This window comes from Convolutriloba macropyga, chromosome 1, assembly GCF_964194025.1.
Source record: "Convolutriloba macropyga chromosome 1, txConMacr16.3, whole genome shotgun sequence".
Lineage (NCBI taxonomy): Eukaryota > Metazoa > Xenacoelomorpha > Acoela > Convolutidae > Convolutriloba > Convolutriloba macropyga.
The window spans coordinates 60226992-60253751 of NC_134468.1; the positions used below are offsets into that span (position 1 = coordinate 60226992).

Here is a 26760-nt window from a genome sequence, read left to right on the forward strand (position 1 = left end):
AATGTCAAATCAGATTGCTCTGATTTGCTAACGAAGTTAACTGAATTTGCTAAAAAGGCACAACTAAATATTGACACTATACTACAAGAACAAAATAAAGACCCTGTATTACATATAGTACGGAAATGGATAGAATCAGGCAAAGAACCTGAACACTACTATATGACTCGACAATGTAAAGCATTAAAAGCTTACAAGAGTATATATAAGTTATTATTACTAGATGAGAGTTATAAACTACTATGTTACAATAAATCTAATGAGAATGGTTCCTTCGAACTAAAGATATGTATTCCTATCTCACTATTTCTAAAGTGCTTCGAGCTAGCACATAGTAACCCAATGAGTGGCCACCGTGGCGATGCTAGTACCTTAAACAATATATCCAGATTCTTTTACTGGCCCGGAATGTACAAATGGGTTACTATGTTAATCCACGATTGTTTAGATTGTCAAAAGAATAAAAGTAAAAGACACGATTTAAACGAAGCACCCTTACAACAATGGGGCGAATTGGAGACAACTCCCTTCCACACTATACATATAGACCATAAAGGACCTTTTCGGCCTTCTAGTAATGGCAAACACTACTGTCTTGTAGTTGTAGATTCATTCTCTAGATATGTACAAGTATATGCTGTTAAGTCCGCTACTTCTGACGAGACTATAAAACAAATGGAGAAATTTATAACTATCTTCGGAATACCTCAGCACATAGTACATGATAACGGTACTGCTTTTATGAGTAGTGATTTTGTAAACTGGACTTTTGAGCTTGGAATTACACTGAGGCCACGAACAGCATATTCCCCTTGGACTAACGGGAAAGTAGAAATTCAAAATAAGCACCTTACAAACTATCTTAGACACTTTCTAAATACTACTGGAAACAATTGGGCAAAATTTGTTGACAAATTTGCATTTGCGCATAATACAGCAGTGAATTATAGTACTGGTTATACGCCGTACGAGATTATATTTGGAATAAAGCCACAAATACCTATTTCACTTAGACTAGGATTGCTGCGGGATAATAAGAAGAATTGTATATCTCAATATTGTCAGGACTTGCCGTCGCATACACATTGTAAAAATTCGTGTAAAAACGAAAAGGTAGATAATCTACTACAAAATAGATTATCCAATACTGTGCTACAACGCGAAACAGATTTTAAGAACATATATTGCAATACTTATACTCGTTGTCGTCAAGTTACAAATAAAGCCCATGAATATAGGAATAGATTTAAGCTCGGACGACCAATCAGCATTGGAAGCAAAGTCCTACTAGAAAATCATTCTAAGAGCTTGCTTATATCTAAGAAGCTACAATCACTTCGGTCCGGTCCATACACTGTTACAAAACATATAACTAATACAACATATGAAATACAAGGAGACGAGACGCAACAAAAAAGAGTAGTGCATAGAAACCATATAGTAGAATATTTTCCGAAGGAAAGAGAAATACAACCCTTAATTGCCGATTATACTACTGTATATGCTGAACCCGAACAATTCTATGATAACTATAACAGGCATTACATAAACAAATTTAATACTACCCAACCTAGTAATTTTATGCACTATATGCCTTGGCCAGTATTCAACAATGTTGAAACGCCGCCGCAACTCCCAAATAGTAGACCCACTACTACTACTTCTACTAATACTACTACTAGATGTAGTAGCAATAACCCTCCGATTGATTCAGGCATTGACACATTAGGACTCCGAACATTATTTAACACACAACAGCAAGTTACTTCGCCTAGTAAGTCATTTAGGCCACAGCATATATCTACCCCATATCCAAGAGGACCTCTTAGTTATCCACAAACACCTCATTCCCCCCAACCATTAGCACATGATATAAGTCCCCTTAACTTTCAGAGTAGTTCACAAGTCATTACTACACAACCTACAACCCCACTAGCTAATAAATCAATAAATGAAAAATTATATCCTACTGAACCCAGAAGGTCTGGTAGACAAGCAGTTGCTACAAAGTTATTTAATGATCCTATTCCATGGGACGCTTTAAAGGATAAAAAGAAATAAAAATTTAAATACACAGAACAAAAAGATTTTATTATTAGCCAATCAAATTCTATCATTTATAAATAAAAGGAGAATAAAAACTCCAACTCTAAAAACCAATAAAAAATGAAAACTTGAATAGAAAAATGGGATAAACATTCCCAAACTATGAAAACCAATGAAATTGCACAAACTGGTCTAAAAAATGGGAATATCTTCCCAGCCAATAAAAAGACAGAAACCGTCACTAAAAATGGGAATATTTGAGACATATTTCTAAAAGTGAGATGAAACAGCCCATTTTGCACACTATAAATAAGGGAGCAAAAACACAAAAAATCATTCTTCCTTCTTCATCTCTTAGTCAGCATTTAAATGCTTATCAGAATCAACGGCAAACTAGCCAAATTGAAATCCACTTTCTTTCCTGCTAACGACTTAAGCGTTATTTACGCTACTTTCCTCTTTTCCGATTTAACCACAGAGACTTTTCTAGTGAAAGACACATCAAGTCTATTCGCTGCCTTAAAATTCAACTTCGAATTTAAAATCCCTTCAAGCATTCATACCTTCACTAACATAATTGAATATTAAGATGAATTCAGAACAAGAAACAGTTGAGCTAACCAGCTTTCAGTTCCCCGAGCCCGATCCAGAAGTGTTGGACGAAATAATCGAAGTAAGTAAATTTATAATTCTTCTTTGTTCAAATTTCTACACTTTCAGTATGAGAGTACCTGTAATTGTACCTCTAATAATTTCCACACTACTTTCAATAAATGGAGCCAACGCAGACTCCGAATTTAAAAATACTCTAAAGAAAGTAAAAGTAGGACACTTTGATTGTTCTAAAATAGATTCTAATAAAATGTACTCATTAAACAAAATAGCTCCATGCGATATCGATACTGAGAAAATAAAAGTAAGTGAGGCAACTGCTACTATTATGCAGCGCAATTATAAGACTAAATTAGAAGCAACTATGTGTAAAGCTACACATCAACGCCTAAAGTGGTATTGTGATACTTTTGACGATAGTGGTTTATCCGCTACACAAGCAACTATTAGCTCAGATATTAAATTAACAGCCGAACAATGTCTCGAAGCTAAGAAAACAGGCTCCGCGACTATTAACACTAACAAAGTTCCATTTACAAAAAATGTAAAGAAACAAACAGTTATAAATAAGGGCGACGTTAGTGATAAATACAGTAATGAGTGCACAGAAACAGGATGGATCTACCACGATACTTACGAGACATATATGCAAGATATTAAATTACTAGTAAATTTAGAAGATGGAACGGTAAATAACCACTATAATATTCCTCTGCCTTGTAGCCTAAACAAAAATGGCTGCGACAGTGGATCAACTGATCCTTATGCATATACATGGGAAAATAGAGAAAATTGTATAATAGAAGAATTACACACAGCTCCAGTAAAAATGATACAAATAGATAGAAAATATTATATAGTAAGAGAATATGAAACTGAACCTGAATCAACAGAAGCTGTTATTAGACGTGCGCAACCATTTAAAGGGCCACGAAATACTTTCATTTTTCAGATTTATAATAACCCACAATCAATTTGCGACTCAAACAAAATAGTTTATCCTACTCCTTATAGCTCATTATATATACATTATGAAGGAGGATTCGATATGGATACAGGAAAGGCAAAAAAACCAATTCCAAATGTTGTAAAAAATACTTATGTAAATAGCACAAGAGGCAAATTGCTCGTAAAACGAACTTCATATACAAATGGAGAGCCAAATATTGATCTGCACTCAGGAATAAATTATGAAGCCCATATGGGAACGAAATTTGACTATTACGAATATACTAATATAAGAAGACTACAGCTTTTAGATTTACAAATGATAAAAACCGATTGTGAGTTAGAACGTGCTATAAAGAGAACAAATTTAGTCTATTCGCATAGTAATCCACGTATGGCTGGATTCTTACTAACAAATAATCGCTCAATGTTCTTAGAGACAAATGATAATGTTGCATGGCTATACCATTGCCCACAGTATTTCTCACCCTTACAAATTATGGAAAAATGTTATAATAGAATTCCTATAATGTATCAAAATAAAATACATTTCGTTGATCCAATTACTAGAAAGACATACACTAGCGCTGAAGAACGATCATGTGTAGATAAACACGATAATTTATTTCAATTAGATATTGAAGATGATAACTCCTGGGTTGAATTAACACCGGGTATAACTAGAGTCAAAGGACCCTCTGTTTTTGAGCCTAATATTGCTCCACAAAGATTAACTAAATACAAATTCCAGGATAGTGATGAAATATATTTATTTACTGATCAAGAATTAAAGAAATTTTGGCGCGGAATTAAATTCAATAACGAAATGAAAGATGCTATACAAACTTTCTCTAAAGAACTTGTTGTTTCTCAAGATAATTTTAAAAGTGAGGATAGAACTTATCTTAACTATCCAATGAGAACAGTCTACTTAGACTCTTTTATTTCTCCTAATTTCTTTGATAACCGCTATATAGAAATGTTCGGTTATACACAATTTATCTTAGAGCAATGTGGAATTTATTTTGCCGCTTTTCTTTTCTTGAAATTTATTATTCAAATTGTTGTAACAATTATAAAAGCCCTACAAATACATAAAATAACAGGAGCTTCTGTTAATTTTGGCAAAATCATCTTATTTGCCACTTACAATATTCTGTTCACTTCTATTATGACTTCTATCTTTAAAAATGAGACAACCAATGAGAAACAGCCAGATGATGCTGAACATTTAGTAACTGAAATGAAAGAAACACACTTTAATCTATATCCACATATTCCGCACCCATTATATAGTGCAATTAGAAATGAAAGACATGAAAACAATGTTGCAATAGAAGAAAATGGTGATAATCCAATTTCTCCCGTATAAAAGCAATAATGACTTTAAAAAATATACACAACTATAAATAAAAAACACAAATAATTAGTTTGTTATATATATAGAAAATAAATATCTTATCCATACTACACATTTATGTTATTTCTATTTTTAGAATTTAGGATACGAAGGTGACGATGACATGCCAGACCTAGATGACTTCATTCTCCCCGATACCTTCGAGGAACTGATGGGCCAGCAACAGGAACCACCAGAACAACAACCAGTACGAACTACACCAGGGAAGAGTATTCACACTATCAATACCGGGAGAGGAGAAAAAAAATTGGATTTAACAGAAGTTACGATTGCTCCGACAGCCACCCACATGAAACCCACAGCTACAATTTGCCCTATACAGCCACGAATCCTTAGCATGAGCCAGAGATTGGAAAAACAGAAATTTAACGAAGAAAGAACGAGGAATAGGCAATTTAGAGGACACCCAAACTTTGACTGGGGCCTCCAATACAGAGTGCTACCAGAGGGAAATATTTATAAGATCCAATCTTATAACTCAAAATTAAAGACATATCGACTAAAGAATATATCCCTCGACCGACAGAACTTAACAGTCCCCTACCAGTTCATAACCGCAGACCTCAACAACGAGCGGGACACATACACGCTGGGACTGGAGCAAAACTTCTTACGAGAGAAGAAGAAGAACGCGAATCTAATGAACCGAATAAAATTTTTGCAAAACAGAATAAATCAACTTGAAGGAAACTAAAACAAGAAACTTATTCTTATTCTAGAAACCATCTTATTCTTAATTTTGTTTTAAACATGTCTGTAAATTTTTATATCTAAATTTTTATGTCTAACCTTGTATATCCAGCTAGTTACAACAAAACCCGCTGAGTCGCCGGTTGGATGTACTGAAAATGAGAAAATGGGAACTTTTATCCCAAAAATAAAATGGGAACTTTTATCCCAAAAACTAATATGGGATGTTTTATCCCACTTTTAAAAAATATGGGAAATTAATTCCCACTTTGCTGACTATATATAGGAAGCCAGTTTTTATATCAACCAGTTATTCAGTATCGTTCACTTCAACCATTTGTTCACTTCAATTCCAATTTAGTTAGCCATCTGATATTCCTCTCTTCAATTGTCACCACACACTTGCTCAATAGATTGATAAAGTAAACATATGATATCGATATTGCTTAACTCATTATTCATATTGTACCGCCTTAACTGTTTTTATAATAAAAATTTTAATTCCATTCCTTTTGTCTTTAGAACTTTAAAGTTAAACTCTCTTTGTATACTCCCATTTAAGCGGCGAGTATAGTAATTGCATTAAGAAGGTTCCAAATTGAAATTGATAAGTAAATAATTTCAGTGCTAGGTTGAGCACTTCTTTGAGAATTAGCACCACCATACGGCCAACAAAAAAAATGTCACGTCACTCAAGCTTTATAAAGCACTTTTAATAAGTTATAACGAGCACCCAATCAACTCTGTCTGGATCTAAATTGTCAGCAAAATGAGGGGAAAAGTTTTTGAAGGTCAAATCTTTAAGCCATAGTCTTCAACCAATACTGAAACAACTCGAAAAGCACTCAAGATACAGAAAGAAGTTTAAGAAATTTAGTATATGTCACCAACAACAGTCAGCATAAAAATTTCACGTCAGCGTTCAATTGGTTCCATGTCAAAAACACATCTTATTTTCTGATCAATTGGTGGTGGGTTGCTGGACAACACACGCAATCTAGTTTAAAAGAAAAAGATTGTGGAAAAATTGACGCCTTTATTTGAACAAACTGTAGTTAACCTAGGGACATCCTAAAACTGAAACAAAAACAGATAACATAGCCGGCAGATTGCCGGAAAATAGCCGCGATAGACGGTTGTGGCCTTCCATGAATTGAATCAACTACAGAAATAAGATAGACAGATCAACCACCAGTCCTTCAATAGACCACTAGACATTTTGGGTTCGATTCGGACTGTCAATCTTATGACAAATAAGGTCTATAAGAAAAAACTCTGGAAGTGCTTTTTCAGAATTGATATTCGAAATCAAAAAACTCAAGACACATACTCAAGAACTAGGGCATATACGTTTGGCACTACTTAGATGCACACTATTGATCTTTAACTAGTAAATTTACAGTAAATGACACAAACGGTCTATAAGGAAAAAGCCATAAAAGAACTTTTTCAAGATTGATATTCGAAATCAAAAACTCAAGCTAATAATTAAGAATTAGGGAATATATGTTTGCCAATACTTAGATGCACACTATTAACTAGTAAAGGTTCATAAAATTTAAAGTTCTATAAGTGAGTTCAGAAGTCATTTTTTTGAGTGAGGTAAGGCACGCAATTGACCTAAGAGCAGAAATGACGTCACGTACACAAATTTTAATTGCAAACCAGTAGAAATCACTGAAGTCATTGAAAAAGTCAATTCCAAGAAGTCTGGTAGTAAGAATCATCGATGTCCACATTAATAGCCGCTATCAATTCGCGGTTTTTAACAAAACGGTGTATAATTACAAAAAATTTCTATAAGCTAAAGATTCTTAGCTGTTGACAGAAAAATCAGACCTACATCGCAGAATATCGTTTGTTTTCTCCAGAAAACAGCCAAAACAAAATTCCATATCATCAAATGCAAAAAGATTTCGAGAGCAGTTTAGACGGCCGTTAATTCAAATATTAGACAGTTCCGACGGGGTTTGAAATTCATAACGCGTTATTCGACTCTAAGAAAGTATTGCTGCCCTACGGGGGTCATGTACACTTAAGAGATTGCGTAATCTACTTGCTGAATTTAGTAAATAGAATTCACGTGGAATCTAATTACAATTTGAGCTTAACACTTTAATACGTAGCTTTGTAAGTACCTTTAGTGAAAATTTTAGTGAAAGGCTACTTTTAGTATAAAAATTTAGTGGAAATAAATTCCAAAATTTAAGCTGCGTTCACGCGCATGAAAATTGAACAGCTTATGTGGACAACACTTGATGTGATAACGAAATTTGATCACTTAATTTAGCATTTGGTTAGACTAATTTCAAAAATTTCGCTCATTAAACGGATTTTCAATTTTGCTGACGCTTTTGGTATGCTCAAAATCTGCTCACTGAAAAGTTGTAAATATCAAAATTTTCGACATTAAGTACACGAAATGGGAATTTCACTTATTTTAAGTGTGGATTTTAATTACAAAAAGCGTGAAAACTTAATACCTTAATTCTATAAAAGTATTTACGTTGAGAGCGTGAAACCTGCTTGCAACTTTTCGTAATCGGTTTGAAAATTTCTTTGTTGTGGAATCTACTTACGATTTCTTGCTGATATGTTTCATAATCCAACAAAAAATTTTACGGCAAGCATTGTTCACAAGTGGCAATTAAAAATACATTTAAAAAGGTTGTTTGCGGATTCCACCTACAAATGAATGCAGATTTGCTCGCAAAATTTAGAGTCACTTGAAGCGTAATGCTGACTTAGTTACCTAACTTTGGGATTGTACCGAATGCAGAACAGCTTACAATAGCTTGCAAAAAACTTTGCCTCATATCAAAAAAGAATTAAGCTTTATTCTTTCTACTCTTATCTGGGAAATTTCAGACCTGATTTCAAAATAATACAAAAATGGTCAACAAAAAATCAAAAAAGGCTGTCGTACAATATTTACGTTCAAATCTGTAATGTTGGAAACTCTGTTGAAAATTGAAACAAAAAAATTTATAATTTACTCAAGAAGCCAAAATTGTTTTTGATTATGTTGTGCTAATGCTATGTTTGATCTAAATCATCTGAAGTAATTTTTATCAGTTCCTATGATAAAAGGTAAAGATCGCATGGTTATCATATCTTCAAACTGTTTAAGCACCGGCGGTTCTTTGTTAACTGAGAAATAACGACTTTGATAATTTCTTCAATAACAGAGATTACGATAACATAACTGGGTTGTAGAATTATTTCAAAATATTTTAACAAACGTTACTTCAAAAAGCAATAAGGATTCAGTTCTTAGTTTTTTCTATGTTGCCTTCATTCTTGGCAAAATTAATAACGATGTCTTACATAAGAAGTCAAAATTGTTTTTGATCAGATTCGGTGCAAATTTAAACCTTAGTAATTCCTCTCTCGGCCATTTTCGCGTTTTGAATTTTTCGCTCACAAAGACTGATATATCTATCAAATGAGATAGCGAATGACGCTATTTTTGAGTTTCCCCAGGCTGCTGTGCTATAATATATAATATTGATAGTATAATAGTAATTATAGTACGCTGAGTGGTTTAACAGTGCGAATGTTTGTGTCTGCTGTCTGTTTACCTGTGTCTATACAGGTATTAATAAGGAATAGTAAATCAGTAAACAACTGCTACAATTAAATTACGTGAGACATGATTGGAGACGACAGTCTAGCCAAGTCCTGCACCTGAAAATCATCATTCACGAATCCTTATTCGCAAATCCGCCTGATTGAATGAACAAACGGATGGGATGGACCAGTTGAGCCATGAATCAATTATCAGTTAAACAAAACTTGAGATAATTTAGAAGGTCTTTTTAAGAAAATTCCAAGATATTCGCTCTCGGAACACCTTTGGATGCGTTCCGAGAATCCGAATATGTTACCAAGATCTTAGCATGCCATGATTTATTTTTAAAAATTATACTTTAGCAAGATATTGCTAAGTCAATCCAAACTTTGAAAATTCAACCGCATTTAAGTAATCTTTTCTATTTTCTCACATTTTAAAGAATTTATTTATGTTTTGCACTATTAAATACATGGACCAACAGATGGAATGATAAGCCAGGGTTTTCAAACTTGTCATTATTTCTAATCAGTTGAGATTGGGGTGCTTAAACTTAAGTTAGCTTATTTCAGTTACCTGGTAAAAAATTGCACCATTTTCCTAACTTTTAATCCTTAGTTCCAAGCCTGATGCTGTGTTCCAAGAATAAGAACACATGTTTATGTATTCACCACAATTTACATCTTGCATTCTAGGGCCGCAACCTTGCACGTTTTGAATGAAATTTCAAAATAACTGCAAGATTTAAGGCCGGTCATCTCTGGGGTTAAATTCTTTCACTTGCATCCCCCACCCGGTTCAAAAATTTCCTAGACCTGAAACCCTCACACAGATGTGATATGTTTGATGATTGAGGCGGTCGCATGAATGCGCAGGAACTGGAGAAAAAAGAGAGGCGTGGCTGCTCATGGCTTAGTGGGCTAGGATTGTGTAACTATATTGCATATAGCTGTGTTGTGACCATCCCTCGCCTCATTTCAATTTAGTCAATGATATATATGCACCAAATAAGCTAACGGGAATTAGCAAATAAATCACACAAATATACACACCATACACGCACTGCTATACGCAGTCACGCCACAAAAGAGGGAGGGCTTTAAAAGTATAAAATTGCCTCCGATTTACAAAAAAAAACAACTGGGAGGGTTGTCGCGTGGAAACTATCCGGGCGAGGGGGCTTGACTTTAAATTGCATTTCACAGTTTGCAATAAACAATCTTTGTGCAAAAATTTTGCAGCAGTTCTCTAGTTCAGACATTGCACCTCAAAAATAATTTATAAAAAGGCAAATAATATCGCATTAGTTTTTTGAAAAATGAAAGCTTTGTGGTGTTAGGTAGAGGTCGGAGAAAGGTGAGTAGTTAGCTTGTAAACTTTAGTGTCAAGCAGCAGCAGGAAAGTTGTTCATTTCTTTGTTCACGGTGATTTCTTTTGAAAAACACACTTTTTTAAGACACTCCATACGTGATTGTAGTGTTAAAGGTTCATCGCTGATCACAACTCAAATCTCACTTGTTCAGAACAAACACAGCACTCAGAACTTATGAAATTCAAGTCTTTATTTAATATCTTGATCACGTCTCAATCGACTTACAACTGTAGGTCCCTAAAATGATATCCACCATAAAATTTGATACGAGAAATTCGAAAATTTTTAACAGTTTGTATTGGGAAACCTATGACTGTGATTGATATTTTACGTGGGTTGGCCTGTGCCCAAAATGTGAGGAAAATTTAATTGGGCAAATTTATTTTCTACCCGCTAAGATCATGTAAATTTCAAAAAGGGCTAAGGACACTATAAGCTTCATAGAATTTTCACAAATTAGAAACAGATGTACTGTCATTTCTGCACCAAAGATGTACAGATATTATACCACTATCATGAATATATTGTTAATGGATGGATATTATACTGATGGATTGATCACTGATCACTGATATGTAATACAACTAAGTTAAGGTGGCTGAGTGGGAGCCGGATCTTGCAGCCAAATGGGCGTAGCCAAATAAAAAAAATAGAATTCTTGCTAAATGCTCGATAACAACTTTTCGTTTGAAGCATTTGTTTAATACTGATTTTTCAGAGCGTGTTTTATAATTTTGCGTTAATTCGCCCATTTTACTTCATTCTGCTATCCGCCCATTCGGCTAAACTGAAGTATTTTGGATGAGTATGAGAGAGGTTTATGAGAACAGTGTATCTAACTTACCCCTAGGTTGTTCTGAATCTCAGTGAAGAGCACATCAGCTATGCTGCCCACGACAGTGATGAAGTCGAACAGATTCCAGTAGTCGCGGAAGTAGTTCTGCAGCACAACAATAACATCAATTTAAATATAGCAGGCGTGTTTTATTTATGTCATATCTTTCGATCGAAAAACTGATTTTCTGTAAACCTAATTTTTTGAGCTTTGAACATTCAGATAAATCAAGCTCAAAATGAGCAGTTGATTTTTTTTCGTTGTATTTACTTATTTAGACGCACTCAATCTCGCTCTTCATTTATTTGATTTGATGTAATTGAAAGATAACCCGCCTCACTGTGAAAATAACAAAATACATGTATTATGTATTTGGGGTACTAAAACTTGTTAACATGTAGAGGATTTTTATGTTAGCTCTATGTACAATTTATTGAGCTTACATTTGTTGAATCAAGATCTGAATATCATCTTCGGTAAAAAGTTGGATACCAAAGTCTTCAATGTTATCAACTTTTGAATCAGTGAGATCAGGGCACGGCGTTCAAATTTAATGTGTTGTTATGTTTTTCAGATCAGCTGTGACAGCAAATGAAGAGATATATGTATAGTCTGACATTAAAAACGTTATATTGAACATTAAAACTTTAAAACCAGTTGACTGCCTTGAGACGAATATCAAAAACGAAATTAGGCCGTAGCAATTTTAAGAGACATTTGGGCAAAAAAATAAGCTCAAATACTGTGTCGATTGAACTATATTAGCCCCGATGCGTTTATTCAAAGGTTTCACACAGTGTTTCTTGTAATTTAAAAGTAAAAATCCAATCGTTTTTATCAGTTATTGTTTATGAAAAAAGCAACAATAATGAAGAGAATACTTCTATTGAATTTTTCATAATTCTTCCACATTTTGACAATTCTTCAATTGCCATTTTCCCAGAATTAAGAAAAAAGGCAAACCTCTTATCGAAGTTGAAGCATACCATTAAAAAATTTACCAGCACTAGATGTTCATTTGTGAAAGAAATCGGTTTCCCACAGAACAGCGGGAAACTTGAAGTTGAGCATGTTCTATGCCTCAGTGAAGCCTATAGTACTTTTTTGTAAAAACAACAAAAATCAATTTCAAAACTTACTTTGATTGGGTCATTACACGCTTAAATTTATCTCTTATGAACCGCCCCTGAATATAGTATGTCTTTGCGTTATCAATAGGTTCGATGATCTCCATTAGGTTAATGAACTCCATTTTTTGTAAAGGAACTCCATTTTTTGTAAAGGAACCAAGTTCCTTTATATTTTATTTCCCCCCACATCCTCATTTTCCTCCCCCACCTACACTTTCGTCCTCCAAAACCCCTTCATTTCATGATTTTCATTCCCCCAACCTATTTTCGTTGAAGCTTTTTTTATGTTGATTTTATTGAAGATGTCAGAAGTGGTTGACGTTCACTTTCAATATTATTTATAGTACGGGATTTCCCGTTTTTGACCATAACTTGTGTGCCAATGGCGCGAATTATAATGTATTTATAGAGCTTGATGTGCTACCATAGTTGCGACTTTCAGAAATACAAATATTAATGAAAAGTTGTCTTGGTATGCAAGACTTAGGCCGAAGAGCATAAACATTTCTGGCGTATCCTAGGGTCAAAAAAGAACCTTGAAACTTGCTCGACGCAGACTGGGGAATTTTTGATTTTATAGGGGGGAACTTAGACATTTGACACTTAGCACATTTTAAACTCTGGTTTTGATAACTTCACACTTTTTAATCAAAAACATCACAATCACAAATGATCCAACTGATTGTTAATCTGGCCCTAGAAGTGAAGACTGAGATGAGAGTTCTCCTGAAAAGGATGCTTGCGTGGGATGCCTAGTCACGACAGATGGACTGGTCTTGCTTGCGGATTTGAATGTCTTCATTTCAAAGGCTGGATTTTAATAGGCGACTAGTTATCGTTGGATCAATATAGTATCTTTCCGCATTAGTTTTGAAAGGAGTAGGTCCTCCTCTAGGTGAAATTTAAAGCACCACCAACACACACATTAACTTAGGATTAGTTGCAAGGCCTGGTATGCCCTTGCTACCTTAAGGTTTATAGGAACGTGAAGTTATCCCCCCCACCAGTGTCAGTAGACACACACAATAGTCGAAAGTTAACCACCACAGGATAGGGTTCCTTCTGTCGCGCTTGAGAATCAAATAGGCAACCAGACAAACATCTAATTTATCTAAGTTTGTAAGAATTTCACTGATTAGTGGAAAAGTTTAACTCTATGCAACTTCTGATTAGCATCATATCTGTATCAAACATCACTTAGTGATAGCGACAAGCATAAACATAGCAATCAAACATTAAACAAAAACATTAGCTAAGCACAGTAAGCAACAGCCTCATTTAAATAATAGGTTTAACATAACTAAAACTAGAATAGGGCTGTTACAAGGAAACATAGTGCAGTAACAGTGCAGTATAAACTTTGTAAAATAAGAAAAGTCTTCTAACACAATCAACATGCCAAACAAGTCCAAAGCATCATCAACAGCAAAGAACAGCCTCAAGCAACAACTTCAGCTGAAAGTGATAGAGTGGAACGCAGTAAAAGACCTCTTCGAAGAACAAAGCAATAGTAACGAAGGTCTAAGCATACTACGTGAAACTTTGGAACTTTTGAGGTCTCAAAAAGAGCAGTTGGACAGAAGTTGCAGTGAACTCATGAAGCTACAGCTAACAAGTGAAGAGTTGACAACACTTGCTAATGAATCTGCTGAAAGAAACATAACCATGCTGAAATGCAAACAGAGAGCAAAAGCACACAGAACGGATGCAAGTGACACTGAATCTGCTTTCAACACATCAGCAGCGCCTTCCCCTAATCTACTGAGAAAACAGTACCCTTTACACAATAGAGCAATGAAACAAATGAAACATCAGTTGGCAAGCCGCAACAATCAGGAAACAAACAACGCTGACTCGTCCGACTCAGAAGACACTGATAATTCTCAACCCGTTTTTAACATTGAAGAGAGAGGAAGGAACAGAGAATTTCTCACAGGGGCATTGAGAATAGATGAGGGCTGGCAAAATTCAATTCGATCGAGAGAAGAGAACCATGTTCGAGGACAGAACCAACATGAGAGTGAAGATAGAGCTGGGCATCTGCAACAACCACTTTCTTTTCACATCAATAGCCAAGCTCTTCCTACCATGAGCCATAGGTACACACCACAAAATCAACAACCACTGAACAGTTGTACCGGGCATGAAGTACACTATAACAACGGCTCTAACAACAACCTATACAATGGCTTCTCGAGTTTCCCGAGTTCTCCACCAGACTGGATGCAACACCAGGCACTGATGATACAGAACACAGTGAGTTTGCCCAAGATATCAATTGATAATTTCACAGGTGATCCTTTGAAATGGCACCAGTGGTTCAGCTTCTTCAAAGCGACCATTCACAACAACAGTGGCCTCTCAGACGCTCAAAAAATGACATACCTCCAAAACTCTGTAACACATAAGGCAAGAGATTCCATAAGTGGATACTCATACAATGGGGACTACTACCATGAAGCTATCGCTGAACTGACAAGAAAGTTTGGCAAACCACAGCATATTGTCGCTGCATACCTAGATCAATTGGAGAAGTGGCCGAAACCCAGACTGGACGAACCAAACACTTTTGTGAGCTTTTCATCCTTTTTGAGGAGACTGGTACAAACATTCAGGCTTCACAACTTTGAAGCTGACCTCAAGTCTTCAGCCGTCCTGAGAATGGCCAGAGACAAACTGAACGCTACCACGATAATCAGATGGAATCAACACACAAGAAGCCAAGCCTTGCTGCAACCTAACCTTACCCACTTTGCTAATTGGATTGACTCCTGCGCAGAGGCGTGTGAGGACATCTCCCCACAACGGAACCAGAGAACCAGAGTGAACAGTTCTTCTAGAAGGGGGCCACCAGATGTGTCATGTCAACTCTGCTCACAAAACCACAACCTTGGTCGATGTCCCGAATATTTGGAAAAGTCAGTGTATGACCGACAGTGTTGTGTGAGAAGGTTCAATCTCTGCCCTAACTGTCTAAGAGGTCATGAAAAGGGTCTCTGTCAATCAAAAACAAGGTGCCTTGTGGACAGATGCAATGGCTTCCATCACTCAACACTCCATAGGACAGATGCAAGGCAGATGCAACAATATGCACAACCAAATGGGAACTGAAACCAAAACTCACAAAATAACTTCAGACCCCAAACCAACCAAAACCAGTCAAACTATGGACGTAACTTTAACAATGAAAACCAAAGGCAGCAGACGAGTTCAAACTACAACCAACAGAGTGGAACTCAAAACAGACATGGTGGATCTAACAGCAGTACTTCACACAGGGGCAACTGGAACAAAAATGGTTTTCACCCTCAGCCGATGAACACGCAGAACGACAACAACAACAGACAGCAGAGTAGCAATCAACGCACTGTGGCTCAGCAGCAGGCAACTACACCGCAACAAAACTACACCTGCAGCAACCAGCAGGAGACTTCTTGGATCAGACCGCAGATTCAGTTGCAGGCAATACCAGTAACACTTTTCAACAGAGATCTTTGCATTGAAACCTACGCATTGCTGGACAGTGGCAGTGACAATACTCAAATAACACAGAAGGTTGCTGATGCACTTCAAAATCAACAACCAAAAGACATCACCCTACCACAAGCTTCTCTTCATGGTGAACACTCAGTCAAAACAACAGATGTCATGATCGGCATAGGAGCTTTGTACAGCAGTTGTCCTGTGATCAGAATCCCTGTGTACGCAACAGCAATGGACGAGTTTGGCATGCCAGGAGTTCAAATTGAAATGTTGAATGAGATCTGCAGAGACCATTCTCACCTCCAGAGCATAAGATTTCCAACAATCAGGGACAACCGGATCGGAATACTGATTGGAACAGACGCATTCACAGCAACAGTTCCCAGACAGTTCACAACGGGACCCACTGGTACACCATACGGAGTCAACACTCTGCTTGGCTGGACACTGACAGGGCCCATTCCTCAGAGGTACACACAGAAGAGGGTCGGACAGTCAAACAGCACAAACATAACACTTTTCAATCATATCAAGAGACGGCAAGATGATCCGGATGAAGTTCTTCTCCAGCTCTTCTGGACAATTGAAGGAGTGAACTTCAATCGATGTTCTTCAAAGGGACAGTCTTCGGATGACAAGGCGGCGGTTTCCATCCTCAATGATACCATAAGACACATTGGTGACAGATACCAGATTGGATTTCCATGGAAGAAAGACATCACACTACCTAACAACTACTTCATGGCCAAAGTTCAGTGGCACGCTCTGCAGCAGAGGTTGGAGAGGGACACAAACTTGAGAGACCGCTATGAGGAAACAATCAAAAAAGATTTGGATAAAAACTACATCACAACTGCAGACCCCAGTTGCAGACACTCTGTCTGGTACCTTCCCCATCACCCAGTGATCAACAAACAGAAACCAGACAAAATCCGCAGAGTCACAAACGCTGCTTCCAAATATAAGGGACTCTCACTCAATGATGCATTGCTGACAGGGCCGGATCTACTCTGCAACCTGCATGGCCTTCTTCTCCGCTTCAGACAGTACTCAGTGGCAATCACTGCGGACATCGAGGCAATGTTCATGCAGATTGGCATCCAACCAAAAGACCCCAAGACTATCTCCGTTTTCTCTGGACAGAGGATGGCAATGAAAAGATCTTCAAATACAATCGACTCATTTTTGGAGCCACATGCTCACCTTCTTGTGCGATATTTGTTCTGCAGAAGAGTGCAAATGACCACAAACAAGAACATCCAGAGGCCTACACATCAATCATGCAGCAGTTCTACATGGATGATTTCATGCAGACCTACCCTTCTGAAGAGGAGGCCCGCAGAAGTGCAGAGGAGATCAAAACTGTTTTACATACAGGAGGATTCAATCTGACGAAGTTCTTGAGCAACAGACCAGCCGCATTAGAAAACCTACTGGAAGAAGACAAGGCAGAAATGAAAGCCCAAAGAATCCTTGGTCAGACGTGGGACCCCAAAACTGACAAGTTGATGTTTGCAAAACCAAAGTTTCTCTACACAGGACAACAGATGACTCAAAAAAAGGTTCTTTCAATGGCAGCTTCTCTGTTCGATCCAATCGGACTGATATCACCCTTTGCCATCAGAATTAGATGCAGCCTCCAAAAAATCATTAAAGAGGGAAGAAACTGGGATCAACCTGTGTCAGAATGCTACCATCAGGAACTACAGGAGTGGATGGAAGAGTTCGACAACATGACTTCAATTGAAATTCCTAGATGCTTGATTCCCATCACCAATGGAACCCATCAACTTCACACGTTCACTGATGCCTCAATGATTGCAATTGCTGCCATAGTTTATGAGAGGACAACGAACGCCGATGGATCTTCCACACCCAGATATGTGATCAGTAAAACAAAAGTGGCACCGATCAAGCAGTTGAGCATTCCAAAACTGGAATTGGAAGCTGCAGCACTTGGAGCAGAGCTAGCTGGGTTCTGTGAGAGCGAGATGACAACTACAATAAGTTCAAAACACTTTTGGACAGACAGCACCGCTACACTTGGTTGGATCCAATCCAAGCAAAGACAGAAAATGTACATTGCCAACAGATTAACCAAAATTCACGAGAATTCCAACCAAGAGAATTGGAGACACATCCCTGGAAAGATGAATCCCGCTGACCATGGAACACGAGGCCTCACCCCATCAGACATACCAAAGCTGAGGCTCCAACCACCGGACTTTCTGAGCAAACCTCAAGACTCTTGGAATTTTGCCGAGGACAGTGATCCCCACATATGCGCCACACAAGCGACACAACTTCAGACGCCGGTCATTGAGGTTGACAAATTTTCAACATGGAGTCGACTGCTCAACTCTACTAGAATGGTGTTCCAGGCAATAAGACGCTTCAGGGCAAAAGTTCGAACTAGAAGACAAAACGAATCACCTGAGACATCCAACACTAACATTTTTGCATCAGATGAGAACAGGGCAAGGAACTACCTCATCAAATTGTCCCAAAACGAGTTGTTCTCAGGAACAATTTCTGCACTGTTGAAGGGAGGCAATCTTGCGAAAGGAGACAAGCTGATGCCCTTCACACCCTATCTAGATGAAGACGGACTCTTGAGGGTAGGAGGAAGACTCAACAAGGCACCTCTAACCTACAATGCAAAATATCCGCTTCTTCTCCATAGCAGGAGCAAAATTGCAAGACTGTTGATTGAAAAGGCGCACCATGACTGTGGCCATCAGGGTGTGGAACATGTGAAGGCTCACCTGCAACAGACTTTCTTGATGATTGGATTGAGAAAAGTGCTGCGAAGTCTGGGGAAATACTGTTTCATTTGCAGACGATGGAGGGCAGACAATGTGAGACCGAAGATGGCCGATCTTCCTGAATTCAGATTTCCAGATGCAAACAAGCAGTACCCTTTCGTCAACACAGGAATGGACATGTTTGGACCTTTCTACATTGAGGACAAGAGAGAGGGCACCCAGATGAACTACGTCTGCTTGTTCACATGCCTGGTCACCAGAGCTGTCCACCTAGAAGTATGCCATGACCTCTCAACTGATTGCCTTCTCATGACAATCCGCAGATTTGTCTCACGACGTGGATACCCTGACCTCATTGTGAGTGACAATGGCAAAAACTTCATTGGAGCCAACCAAGCAATGAAGTTAAAGTTCCAGAGAAGCTACAAGCCAGACAATGAGTACATCAGACTGCAATTGGCTCATTAGAACATTCAGTGGACTTTCAACCCTCCATTGGCACCACACTTCGGAGGAGTCTGGGAGAGGCTGATACAGACCGCGAAGAGGAGTCTACTAATAGTGCTGGGCAGTCGGAAACTAACACTCTCAGCTTTCCAGACAGTTGTGGCAGAGGCTGAGGCAATTTTGAACTCCAGGCCATTAACTCATGTGGCCTGCAGCATCTCAGATGAGGGACCACTTACTCCAAATCACTTCCTCCTTCGCCGACCTCACATGTGTTTGAAACCTCTTGTGAACAGCAACCAGCGGTTCTCCACTAAGGACTTCAAGTTGACGCAGACACTACTTGATCACTACTGGAGCAGGTTGCTGAAGGAATATGTTCCTGAGCTCAACAAGAGATCACATGATGAGCTGGATGAAGGTGACATTGTGTGGGTGCTCAAGGAGTTCACACCCAGAGGCATCTGGCCTCTTGGGAAGATTGTGAAAGCACACAGAGGTTCAGACGGGATAGCCAGGGGTTTCGACATCCAGACGGCTACAGGAATGGTACAAAGACCACCAGTAACCCTAAGCCGTGTGTTACCACAATCGTCAGGTGCGCCGGAGGGTCACTGAAACAAGTTCATCGAAACACACACACACTGACACACACACACACACACACAAAACTCAATGTCGGAATGAAAACTTTTTGCTTTATTGTGTTTACATTTTCATATCAAATGCTTGCTTTTGTTGCCGGGAGTGTAAAGGAACCAAGTTCCTTTATATTTTATCTCCCCCCCCCACACCCTCATTTTCTTCCCCCCACCTACACTTTCGTCCTCCAAAACCCTTTCATTTCATAATTTTCATTCCCCCAACCTATTTTCGTTGAAGCTTTTTATATGTTGATTTTATTGAAGAAGTCAGAAGTGGTTGACGTTCACTTTCAATATTATTTATAGTAAGGGATTTCCCGTTTTTGAGCATAACTTGTGTGCCAATGGCGCGAATTATGATGTATTTATAGCGCTTGATTTGCTACCATAGTTGCGACTTTCAGAAATACAAATATTAATGAAAAGTTGTCTTGGTATGCAAGACTTAGGCCGAAGAGCATAAACACATGTTCTATGCCTCAGTGAAGCCTATAGTATTTTTTTTGTAAAAACAACAAAAATCAATTTTAAAACTTACTTTGATTGGGTCATTACACGCTTAAATTTATCTCTTATGAACCGCCCCTCATTATAGTATGTCTTTGCGTTATCAATAGGTTCGATGATCTCCATTAGGTTAATGAACTCCATTTTTTGGATCACAAATTTTTTGTTGAATCTTGATTTGGTGCTTGACCCTAATCTTGCTCGTTTAACTTTTTTGTACGATCTGATCACTAATTTTTTTTGTACGATCTGATCTCAATTAGGGGTTTTTAGAATAATTTCTGGACAAAATTTTCTACAATCTCTACAAACTATCTTTATATGCAAAGTGTGGTGAGTTCAAAGGGGTTTGTTGGTGAAAATTTCTTGACAACTTAAATGCAGATTCTTCTACAAACAAATTATGCAACTTGCTTTCATTTATAGCTTTGATAGGTGCCTGTTTCAATTGCCATTGAATTCAGCACTTCGTTGAACTTTCAGTCACTTTATACGTAACTCAATAAAAGAAACTAATGAACATAATATAATGCACAAGCTTGTTTATTTGTTTAATTTTTAGAAACGATTAACTTCCCGACAATGTTGGAAATAGTCTTCATTGAGGGAGCAACTCTCTTTGTCTCTGATTACCATTTATTTAAACATTTCATTTCAGTTATGGTCAATTTTGTGTTTGATCTATTTTACTTTGGACCACATCTCTACATTTTTGATTATCAGAACTTTACAAAACGATTGAGTTCTTTTAGTTGGGCAAAATCAAATAGAAGTTGACGCCTTATTACCAAAATGGCTTAGAAATCAATTAAACTTGTTCTATCAGAGCTATTTGTAGAGTAAATGAGAAAACGTAAAAATCTGACTTTTATAGCGTTACGTAACCTTGCTGGAAAAAGGCATTTTGTGTCTTACTTACGTTCTTTGTATATACCATTATGGCATCTGGCATTGCAAATTATTAGCTTTTTCGAACTTGTAAATGCGCGCTTTAGTAATATCTATTAAGGGTGATCCGAAAAGAGGAAATTGATCATCCTTGCTTTATTGTTTTTATACGAAAAAACTATATAAATCTATCTAATCTATCTATCTAACAAAATAGCACTTTTTGTTATTATCAAAAGGAACAGAAGGCGTTTTTATATGTTTAATCAGTGAACTCTGCTGTCTCATTTAATTGATAAGTCTCTTTCTTGAGTTTGTTTTGATTAAATTATTTCCATATTCTTTACACTGATCTCTGGTGGCCTTGAATATGACTTATAGATCACGTGGCTTTTTTTGAAGTCACTGAGAACTTCTGGCCTTAATCGAGAGTTTTGTGACGGTTCGAGATGCGAAGCCAAAATTTCGAAGAGACTTTGAAACAGAATCACGTAACCTTGCTTAAAAAAGAACACGCAGCTAGCAAGTTTGCAAATGCCGAAAGTTAGTGGATGCCAACTTCTGGCTATTAATATAAGATCTTCTGGCATTTAAACTTCTGGCACCACAGACTTTGGTGTTTTAAAACTTGTACGTGCGTGTTTTAACTATTGTAACTCACCCTTCCGAGTGCGATGATCTTCATGATTGCCTCTATGGTGAACAGGAATGTGAAGGCCATGTTGAGGTACCGCAGGATGTTCTCATACGTCGCAGGCATGTCGTTGAACTTCATCATGAGCACGAGAGTGTTCAGCACAATAAGAGTCATGATCATGTACTCGAACACACTGCTCATCACTATCTTCCACACTTTGTAACTGAAGCTGTTCTTGTCACTCGGCATGTAGCGTTCTAAGGGCTTCGCGTTGATGCAGAACTCTATGCACGATTTCTAAACAAACCAAACCCCTTTTTGCAATCGGAAGTCTACTTTCAGAAATCTTGCAACAATCGTGCAAAAAAGTTTTCATAAAATATTGCAAGGTTTAGGGAGAAAGTTAATGAGACAAAGATTCCTTCAGATTCACAGAACACTGATTCTGAATTTTGCTCTGATTCATAGAGGTTTCAGAATTGATACAAAAACTATTCTGAAGTCGTTCTGAATCAGTACTGAAAATTTAAATTTCTCTGAAGTTGTTCTGAATAAGTACTGATGTTCTATGAGCGTTAGGTACGGGCTGCAAAATCACACAATTGTAGCATGTTACATCAATAATCACATCATATCTGTCACTTATGATATACTGTGGCTAATATTGACAATAGAGAAGTAACGTTTTTCAGTGATTTTCGGTTCCGGCAATAAATTAAAACTGCCCAGAACAAGATTCCAGACTTAAGACACAATTGAGCCGAACAAATTTGGGTGATGGAGAAAAATTTTGAGATTTTTCGTTTATAAGGTTTGGAATGCTGAGTCACAAAAGTGCTCCAATATCAAAAGATGAGATCTGTTATAAAAATTTGTCGCTTCATAAACTTTCAGTCTACCTCCGTAAGTTTACCTTTCTCGTGGTTTCAAGCACGTTTAACGTTTTAAACTTAGTGACCTGAAATACTCGACGAATAAAAGTTCTGAATAAATAATGCGCAGCTTAAGGTGTGATAGTGTGATGATGATCACAGACCTGGTTCTTGTCAATCTCTCCGTCTCCCAGCTCCTGCTCGCCCTGTTCCTGGAATGTGATGATGATCAAGGCGACGAAGATGTTGACGAAGAAGAAGGGGAACACGATGAAGAAGACTACGTAGAAGATGGCCATCTCCATTCGGAACCAGGGGATCGGACCCTCGTCTTCAAACGTCGAATCCATAGAATTGTGCAAAATGCTAAAACACAATTGTTCGTAGTGCATGAATTTAAATCTAGAAGACATGAATTCTACACGATTTTGTAGTTTTAACTAAAACTTTATTTATGTTTGAAACAACTGTTGATTACAGTAGCGCCCAGGTCGAGGTCCCGGGCAGAGATGACCTCTGACGTCACAGTTCATTTCGGCTAGTAACCTTAACCGGGGAAGCTGAAAACGAGTTTATCATTCAAAGTTCCCTTTTTATGAAAACCATCAAATATTCAAAAATTGAACTCTTAGATGACTAGAAACCACGCGTTCATTATCCAATTATTAAACATGTCAGCGGAGATAAAATTATATGATGTAAAACACTGAGCAATCAAAGTACCCTAGTTCAAAGCTAATGCCAAATTCGGCTTGTGCCAAGTTCCGGTCCAGTTCTGCTTAATTTGTCAATTTGGGTTATTTTCCTAACCATTTCTCAGAGATTGCTTAATTTAATTGAAAAATGTTCAAAGTACACCTTGTAAACGATTTGTGTGATAAAATCACCCTACAAGGCCAACTGCGAACTACAGGAGACACAAATATTTAGAACTGTTAAAACAAGGCGACTCAGTAAAGTGCAATTGCACATAAGGTTCCGACCCCGCTCATCCACAATTTTGGCATGATTGTCTACCAAACGAGGAACACAGAAAAACCCAAAAATTCAAGTATTTTATTTTAAAAATTGGTGTATGTAAAGATAGCCTCCAAAGCAAATAACTCAGTGCAGTGGTGGAGTGAATATCGGTGCATTAGATTGATGAGATGAGCAAATATTAAGAAAGCGAGTCAAGACGAACAGCAAAATCAAACAACAACAAAAATTAATTACATCAAAAATTTCATGTCCGTTTTAAAAAACAAAACTTAATAACAAAGTCAAAATAGCGTCAGATAAAACTGATATTAAACGAAATAACATTTATTTCACCAGAAAAGATATGGGACTACTCAATAATAAGGTTTGGTAACAATTAGACAATAAAGAACAAAAACAGTAAAATTGTAAAATTCGCATATATTTTTTTAAACAATAATTTCAAAGTAATGGAAACCATTAGAAATCAACTAAAATATCGCAAAGATGTACAATTACCAATGCTTCTATAGAAGTAATTAGGAACTGCCGGTATTCAATTTTTTATGCGGTAACAAAAAAAAACAACAAAGACAAAATACAAAAAATCAGTTAAAACTTGGCAGAAAACGCTTTCGAAAACATAAAGCCATACTATGGCCAACACATTATGTTCGATAGCACTTTCAGCGAGCAACTTTAATTTATTATGTAACCGCTCATTAACGAAGCTAGGTAACAAATAGATAAAAATGAAAAAAAAATGCAAAATTGAGTAACACTTTAATTCTTTTTCAAAAAAAATATTTCCAAAGACATGAAGCCATTAATTACAGAACGAAAGAATTAAATAGATTCGTTCATTTTTCAGTAACAAGCCACCCATTGAGAGTTAAAATAATCCAGAATATGTCTTACGTCTACAAAAAGAACATCAAACATGACAAAAAACAAAAATAAATTTCTTTCTTTTTCCGTGTCGAAGCCATTAAAGTCAACGAATTCCATTAAATATTAGATTGTGTGACACCAATCCCTCTTAAAAACTTCCTTTGATAACAATAATGTCATATTTGGCTGGTATTTAACGAGACTAGAAAACAAACAAACTATAAACGGAGCAAAATTTAGGAAGTGTTTTTTTTTTTAATTTATAAAACAATTGTCTTCAGAGTCATGAAAGCCATCAGCTATCTACAAATCTCAGAGTATCGGAGCATCTATTCATGAAAAACCAATGAAACCTGGTCATTGTACTGGAATTTTTATACGACTAAAGAGACACAGTAAAAAGGACAGATAAAAACAAAATTTTAAAAATTCAAATAAATTCTTCGAGAAAGCAGTGTCGGAGCCGTTAAAATTCTAAGCTATATCTTCAAGAATTTTAAGATTATCACTTGTGCCTTTTTTAAAAACTAATAATGTGCTTTACGAACCGTCAATAACGTGATAATGTGACAAAACTACAAAACGTGAAAAATGTGCAAATACCTAAAAATTTTTAAAAAAATGTAAAATATAGTAATATCAAAGCCAGAAAACACTAACTTAAGGCGTAAAACCGCAATAAATTTTGAAATTGATTTCAATAGAAAGAAGAGGCATTCTTTTATTGCTGTCAATAAGCCACAAGTTGACCAAATTAAGAGAAAAATAGAGGCAAAGTTCAATAAGCCATTATTTATTTAAAAATCAAATAGTTTTAAAAGTCAAATAGACCCTTAGCTTTCAAGTAATCAAATAGATACAACAATGTGGAATCCAATTGAACTTTTATTGCTTAGCGTTGGTTTGAAATGTTCTGTTATTTAATTAATGTAGAAAAGATCGATCCTTTTTTATAAAAAAGACCAACTGATTGCAATCCGAATTATTTTTGGATTATACCAGTCCAAGATTGGTCAAAAACTAGCCCTGCTAATTTTCTTTGTCCATTAGGAACACTTAATTATCCAAATGTTCTAGATATTGATATTTTGTTATTTAAAAACTCAAAAATAGATGCTTCGTTTTTGATAATCAACTAATAAATTTAGCAAAAAACGGCAAAGTTTTAATTACAGAGCACTCTCAACGGAAATTGAAGTAGACAACGCCCCATTTTGAGTCCAAAAAGATTGTGTTAGTGGTGTTGGGGTCTGAAATTAATCAAACTGGACTAAAGACTAGAAACTTTTTTCGTGGTGTTTTTGATGTAAAAGTCTTAATTTTGAAAAATTTAGACAGAATTTTTCACAAAAAAATTATAAAAAATAGCCTACAATTAAATTTTTTGTCTTTACAAACAAAAATCAACAACACTTTCTAAAAAATGACAATTTTTGCAAAATTGGCGAAGTTTTACTCAAAAATTCCGGAAAATTTGAATAAAATCTCACAGGAATTCACTCTATTTTCTCAAAATTTAAACCTCGATAACTCCCTGAAAAAAACGAAAATTAAAAAAAAAATTTAATTCCATATTCTACGCTGGACAAGTTTTCTAATGATACCAGTCTCAACTCTCTACGATGAATATATCGATCGGCCAAAATTGACCGAACAAAAAAAACCTATTTGAGTATATAGTTCCTTCCCCCTCAAGAGCTCAAGAGGGGTCGGAACAAATAGGGTAGGCAGCTTAATTTTTTAAGTAAAATAGGGTGATTTTTTTCTCGTAGGTAATCATAATTATAAACCGTTGCGACACAATAGATAGGCTGTATAGCCTTATTGTGCTCGCTCAGATTTGGTGCTGAAAAATTTTTAAATGATTATTACGTTATTAGAAAGAAAAAAATCTGTTGAACCAATCTGAAAACCAATTCATTGTTATTAATATTATAAAAGCAACAGAATATTTGTCGGAGGTGTACTTTACTACATCTTGATGTTCCAGAATTTTCATATAACTGGTGGATAAAATGAGTGATTGAAAAAGTGAGTAAACT

At 36.6% G+C, this 26760-nt stretch overlaps 2 protein-coding genes across 19 annotated transcripts in view; one reads left to right on the forward strand and one right to left on the reverse strand.

Moving 5' to 3' along the window:
* Nucleotides 1-26760, reverse strand: part of LOC142341107 (voltage-dependent calcium channel type A subunit alpha-1-like) — a 294273-nt gene that overhangs the window by 75588 nt on the left and 191925 nt on the right. For 14 of the 18 annotated variants that reach the window (XM_075391999.1, XM_075392008.1, XM_075391990.1 and 11 more), the window contains 4 exons: nucleotides 23032-23233; nucleotides 22020-22292; nucleotides 11504-11599; nucleotides 9362-9403 (listed from right to left, as the gene is read on the reverse strand). In XM_075391999.1, the coding sequence (XP_075248114.1) occupies nucleotides 9362-9403; nucleotides 11504-11599; nucleotides 22020-22292; nucleotides 23032-23233 (613 nt within the window). Of the gene's footprint in view, nucleotides 1-9361; nucleotides 9404-10884; nucleotides 10897-11503; nucleotides 11600-22019; nucleotides 22293-23031; nucleotides 23234-26760 lie in introns of all 18 variants that reach the window. The other 4 variants (XM_075392032.1, XM_075392115.1, XM_075392024.1 and 1 more) reach the window with 2 other exon arrangements.
* LOC142341210 (uncharacterized) lies at nucleotides 2266-5836 on the forward strand. Its single transcript, XM_075392134.1, has 2 exons — nucleotides 2266-2719; nucleotides 5103-5836. The coding sequence occupies exons 1-2, from the start codon at nucleotides 2636-2638 to the stop codon at nucleotides 5718-5720; spliced, it is 702 nt and encodes a 233-aa protein (XP_075248249.1). The 5' UTR covers nucleotides 2266-2635; the 3' UTR covers nucleotides 5721-5836.